The sequence below is a fragment of the Pecten maximus genome, chromosome 16 (assembly GCF_902652985.1).
Source record: "Pecten maximus chromosome 16, xPecMax1.1, whole genome shotgun sequence".
NCBI classification, from domain to species: Eukaryota; Metazoa; Mollusca; class Bivalvia; order Pectinida; family Pectinidae; genus Pecten; species Pecten maximus.
In genome coordinates this window covers 32,331,435-32,337,912 of record NC_047030.1, presented here as the reverse complement: position 1 = coordinate 32,337,912, position 6,478 = coordinate 32,331,435, and the positions used below count along the sequence as shown (strand labels likewise).

The window sequence follows — 6,478 nt, the reverse complement described above, 5'->3', positions numbered from 1 at the left end:
ATGCCTAATTACGTCATAGAAGGGTTTTCTGCACTTCCCGCAAATTTTACTATTTTGTTCTGTAGGTGGGCATGTTATCATTTTACAGATGTATAATATTTCTTTCTTGTTCGTATTTTCCAACTTTAACAAGTTGTATGGTTCACTATATGTCTTATGTACATTTTTAAAACGATTAAAATCAGAGTCATTGTTCATTCTTTCTTCCAGTTGTTTGTCTTCATGTATATCTATCGCGGCTTTGACGATATATTTCCACTCACGTCGTCTTGGAAAGTTGTTGTCTTTAGCATACTGGGATATGTATGATGCTAGATCGTACTTTTGGAGAATGTCGACTATATCAGGCACGAATCCACCTTGTCTTTTCGATGTTCCATTGCGTTCTAAGAATTTAAAAAGTCTGCGGATGAAGATATCTTTCGTTATACTGTTTGGTGGACTGCTAATCAAACAGTGTAGAAAATTCAGTTTCCTCTTTTCAATTTCGCTATTGATTCTGTTAATGCCTAAGATCGTTTCACACATATCTGACCTTGAAGATTTCCTCACATTAAGAATAACCTTCGCCACATAGTGCTGGAAAACGTCTAGCGATTGTTTGTCCTTTGCTGTCATATTGTTCCACATTTCTGACCCGTATGACACAGCTGGTAGTATAACCTTCTTATAAATGTTAACAGAAGTTAATGGCTTAGTGTGTGTACAGTCTGATCCCATACGAGTAATAGCATGTAACATATTTCTTCCTTTTCTACAACCTCTTATTCGTACCGGTATTGTGTGTGGTCTATATATTTTTAACTAGTCATGTAGGGGTCCATTTTTTTTAATTGAAGATAGGCATAGCCCTAAATAGATGGCAAGTACAATAAACAATCAAAATATCAAACAACTATCACCTATTACTATTACCCCATCCACATTTTAACTTCGAAAATTTTTAACTGATACTGCTTGTTCATGGTATACGTTTAATGTCCCGGCCCTGTCTTGAACAAGTTATTGAGCACCGTTATATGCAATCTTTTTGATTGAAAACGAAGCTCAACAACTACCGAAATGATGCAGTTGAAGAAAAGGAAAGGACGATCTCATCACTGCATGGCATTAAAACATATTATCTTATTAGTCCGTGATATCGCAAACGACGTCCTGTGCATGCACCTGTACAATAAAGTATGCCGAGATGACCCCAAAAAGTGCACCTGGTGATAGTTGATTATATAATCGCATGACCTTTCAACCTCGTATGTAAATGAAGAATCTGGACAGGCTGAGGGAGCCGTTTGGAAAATGGCGTTCTGAGCGAGGAATTCGGCGATGTTTTCACGGATTATTGTGTTTTGGATGTAACAATTCGTATTGAGTGGCACGGTAGGTTAAAGATGAATGTTTTCTGATGACGGTCGCATATAGTGTGCGCCGTGTCAGTTTGAATAAATGTGTTTTTTAGTCGATTGAAGTGAGATGGGGTGCCGTTTCGCTCGTGGCGTTGTTGCCAACCTTCAGCTTAACAGATTACACATACCACTGTCATATAAAAAAAAAATTGAAAGTCATATTTTCTATGCAAGCGCCTGTGATATATACGAGCTCAAGGTAAAACACAGGTAGATCCCCGCGGGTATTACACACTGTAAACATTGGACAGCAATGTTGTTTTCAAAATCCCATATACCTGGCTGTTTTGCAATAAAAACATTTTGTAGGTGCCCGACCCACGTTTTAACAGTCTAAAGAATAAGTAAGATGAGTGGGTAAATCTGAACAGGGTGATATGACTTCTAAATATTTAATTTTTTCGGCATAGCGTATAATATTCTTTTGGTCTCGGATATGACGCGACAGGTGGCGTTACTGGTTAAGATGAAGTATGTGGATGTATCTTTTCAAATGACACATTAATATAATTATATTTCTGATTGAAATGTAGTCTTATTATCACCAAAAATGATTCAAACTGATATAATTTTGTTATCCGAGCTGAAACACATTAGTTTGTCAATTTATTTCACCAGCAAACCACCAGCATTAAAACTGAATGCCGTTTATCGTTTTTAAAGATATTTCTTGTTAAATTATAATTCCTATCCCTGTTTTAAAGTAGGTACTTACACGTGAGTATATCCCAGCTGGCAGACATACGTTGAAAAAACGTTTCTTAAACGTACCACGAATCGTTGCACAAACGTTTCATACAAACGTTTGATTCACGTAAGTTTGTCCATTGGAAAGACGTCATCCTAACGTTACACAAACACGTTACTTAAACGTTTTTCTCACGTTATATACACGTATTTTTTCCGTGATTGGAACGTTGCACAAACGTGATTGAATGTGCAGTTGACGTTTCTCAAACGATTAAGTAACGTTATTATTCTTCAATTACGTTTCTACAACATTAATGCAACGTTAATATAACGTTTCTGCAACATTTATGTAACGTTAATATAACATTTCTGCAACATTTATGTAACGTTAATATAACATTTCCGCAACGTTTATCTACCATATATTTGACGTGTCTGCAACGTTGCATAAACGTTAAAATAGACGTTTCTCTTATTATTTCGTAACGTAGTAAAACGTTTAGGCAACGTTTTGTAATTTCTATGAAACGTTAATGTAACTTTTCTGCAACGTTTATCTGACATTTATTCGACGTTTCGGCAACATTGCATAAACGTCATTTAGTTGAAATTAGACTTCATACAGAAAAAAATCGTCACGAAATGAAATCTTTCTTCAATTCTGGTGAAATGAATGGATCGCCACGTTGTATTTCACTTCACGTCTTTTTTCACGCTGTGCTACGTTTTCCAGTGTACACCAATGTAACCTTTTATACAAAACATGACATGCTATATATTTTAGTGACAACACTTTATTTATTATTTGATATCCAGTATTTTCCTCGTTTCACACAGACTCGTCTTCACTGCTCGTCACACTGTCGTAGATTTCCTCTGAAACAAAAATTATAAACATCGATACCTTACAATTTTTCTGCTCGGTCATTTCTTGTTTTTTTGTTTTTGTTTTTTGTTTCGCATTTTAAATAAATAAAATCTATAGTTCCCGTTCTTATTCAGAGGGATAGACCCGGAACTATCGTTTTAATAGGTTGTCTAGAATGATTATCAACTTACACTCAAGAATTCTTTGTAAGGTAATATGATTGATTAGATCGTACAATTTTCATTTTAACTTCTAAAAAGTGTTTAAAGTGACATTGGTCTGTTACCTTGTGTTGTGTCCTTGGTCAATGTTTTCCGCCCATTTAGCCGATGATTGCTGTATTTCAACCAATTTTTTATTTTCTGCTCGGCTTCTGCGTAGGGTAGCCCCACTTTTTTGGCTGCACCTGAAAATAAAAATGTGTATGAATACTTGGTCTTACTTTGAAAGTTCAAATTTGAAAAGTACTCCCGAGATATATCACAACAGTATTACCTAAGACCGATTTTGCTAGGCTGGTCCTTGAAAATGCCCGTTTCTGTCCCCTACCAGCCCAGTTAAATGAAATCGCTAACCCATTGGTCAAGGTAGCCTCCATGATTCTCTTTATTTTGTTGTCGCTGGTATGTCCTCCAAAACTAGCGAGGTATGTAACCTGTCAAGTATATTGATGTTTATTTAGAAGGTGTATTTATACAATTCTAGACATGATGTATAATCAAAATTCACATTTTGAATCGAGACGATTAATTTTTGAAGTAACGTTTTACTGACCACCGCTTTATCCTTTTTCTCTCGAAGGATATCTTCGGCCTTAAGGAAAGCTTCGTCCGTGGATAGAGGGAAACCATATTCCTCTTCAACATTAATGACATCGTCAACCTGGACTTGGTCTTGTCGGCTTTTTAGGGCCTGTAGTAGCACAGTGTTTTGCTTCACGTGCGCTTTAAGCTCATGAAGTAGGGTTAGAATTGCTTTGTCATTGGCACCTACAACAGGAGAAATCAGATGTTATTCACCAATCAAGTATTAAAAATTGTCTCAGACAATATTTTACAATAGATATGGTTCGATATAAGCAATTTTAATTTAACGGAACATCAGCAATACGTATCATTTACTCAATTGATCGAAAAAAATTACCAGCTGGCTCTTTTGGTTCTGCTGACCGAGCAAAACTTGTAGAAGGTCTGACAGGTGTGCGTAACGCAGACGGTACTGTCGGTGGTGGGGGAAGATCTGGCATTTCAGTTGCTTTTTTCTTTTTTGGTGCCGAATGTACAAATGCAGGATGATCCTCCTCTTCATCCTCATCGCTCGATGTAACCAGTCGAGATGGCGGACGCGAACTAAAACAATATCAGCTCGTGTAATATTGTAGTTCATTCAATTAAGTTGAAGAAGAAAACATGGGAAATAGTTGGGCATTGTATGCAATAAAGCTATAGGATAAAGCATGTTTATCCACTATTAAAAGATATTATTTTAAAAAGCCGAATATGTAAGAATTACTAAAATTGTTGTAAATATTGTATATTCTATTACTTATCATGACCATGTGTAGGACTAGTTTTTAAGCTCTAGATGTTATCAAGTATAAATAAAGACCCTTATTTTTATTAGCACTACATGTACATGTATTTAATATACAAAGCACAAAAGAAAAAGACAATTTGACAGAATAAATTTAAGCTACAAACTTGAGATTTGGTAGAAAAACATTAATAAAATAAACTTGAAACTGAACTAATATGAATTACTCCTATTACATCAACTTCCCTACTGTCGTAACTGTTCGCGTATCAAAATTATGTTTCGTCAATCGCTTACCTTCGCTTCATCAGTGATGCCTCGTCATCTGTTGAGATCAGAGGATATCGTCGCCTTGGATAACTTTTTCCTGGCCTTGTCATAGGTTTCTGGAGAATGAATGCATACTTTAACAACAATACTAAGAAAAAACAAACAAAAAAAAAACAACGTTTTGGTCAACTACAGTAATATGCCTTAATAGTTGATTAAATTTTACAAATTCCAGTCATATAATATTCAATTGAGGATACGTGTATATGTAAGAATGGGCCTTTTTTAAGACAAATTCTGAATGGAAGTGAATAAAATGTTTAAATATTATACATTATATCACATTGATGACACACTTTTGATTACTTACCCGTTTCCTTTAAAATACGAATATTATGTTTTTCCCAACTGGGGTCTGGGATTTCTTTTTTTTCTACAGCCTTTTTAACTCCACTTGGTGTTTTGTTAGGTGGCCATACACACTCTTTATTGCCTTTTAAAATCCACAAAGCTGGTACGACCTCAACTTCATTAGTTTTGGTAAATTCAACCACCGCATACATCTTTCCTATTTAGAATGGATCAAAGGAAACGCTACAAAGCTGTCGCCATAAGGCAGAAGAACAATTTTACACGATATTTCATTGATGTTAAATGTAACTAAACCTTCTGTTATTTCTTTTATGTATGCTATATTTATGAGACAAGATTCTAAAGGATAGCTATAAAATGGTTCTACAACACGGAACTTTTGACACACTAATTTATTAAATAATTTAATAATAATATTTCTAACAACATAATAAGAGCCATTCACCATAAGTGCATTATTTGGTTTTTTTGTTGAAATGAGAAGATTTTCTAAGTAAAACATGGAATTTCTATGCTAAAAGATTACACGTTGGACAAACGTTTCATTAACGTTTAACTTTCAACTGAAGAACTGGAAAATTTACGGAAAAACGACAGCGTTTTAATCACGTTTATTGTACGTTGCAGTTTAACCATTAGAAACTGCGTTTGGCATTACAGAAATGTAACGTTAAACGAACGTTGTAGAAACGTTGAAATGCAACTGCAACGCTTGCAACCATCTATGACGTTTCTGCAACGTGTGTCTGCTAGCTGGGATATAGTTAGTAGAGATTATGAATGCGCGCGCTCACAGCTCACCTGTGTCAGTACCCCGGGGACACAACAGTAAGGTCCATGTGAGGACGAGTGTGTAGGGGACACCACAGTAAGGTCCATGTGAGGACGAGTGTGTAGGGGACACCCACAGTAAGGTCCATGTGAGGACGAGTGTGTAGGGGACACCACAGTAAGGTTCATGTGAGGACGAGTGTGTAGGGGACACCACAGTTAGGTCCATGTGAGGACGAGTGTGTAGGGGACACCACAGTAAGGTCCATGTGAGGACGAGTGTGTAGGGGACACCACAGTTAGGTCCATGTGAGGACGAGTGTGTAGGGGACACCACAGTAAGGTCCATGTGAGGACGAGTGTGTAGGGGACACCGCTGTAAGGTCCGTGTGAGGACGAGTGTGTAGGGGACACCACAATAAGGTCCATGTGAGGACGAGTGTGTAGGGGACACCACAGTAAGGTCCATGTGAGGACGAGTGTGTAGGGGACACCACAGTAAGGTCCATGTGAGGACGAGTGTGTAGGGGACACCACAGTAAGGTCCATGTGAGGACGAGTGTGTAGGGGA

The 6,478-nt window shown here is 36.9% G+C and overlaps 1 protein-coding gene across 1 annotated transcript; it reads right to left on the bottom strand.

The window, feature by feature from the left end:
* Window positions 1–2,131: 2,131 nt before the first annotated feature.
* LOC117345346 lies at window positions 2,132–5,510 on the bottom strand. The gene is made up of 7 exons (XM_033908415.1): window positions 5,135–5,510; window positions 4,792–4,880; window positions 4,105–4,310; window positions 3,736–3,950; window positions 3,457–3,616; window positions 3,248–3,367; window positions 2,132–2,969 (listed from the first exon to the last, which is right to left on the bottom strand). The coding sequence occupies exons 2-7, from the start codon at window positions 4,872–4,874 to the stop codon at window positions 2,923–2,925; spliced, it is 831 nt and encodes a 276-aa protein (XP_033764306.1). The 5' UTR covers window positions 4,875–4,880; window positions 5,135–5,510; the 3' UTR covers window positions 2,132–2,922.
* Window positions 5,511–6,478: the final 968 nt, after the last annotated feature.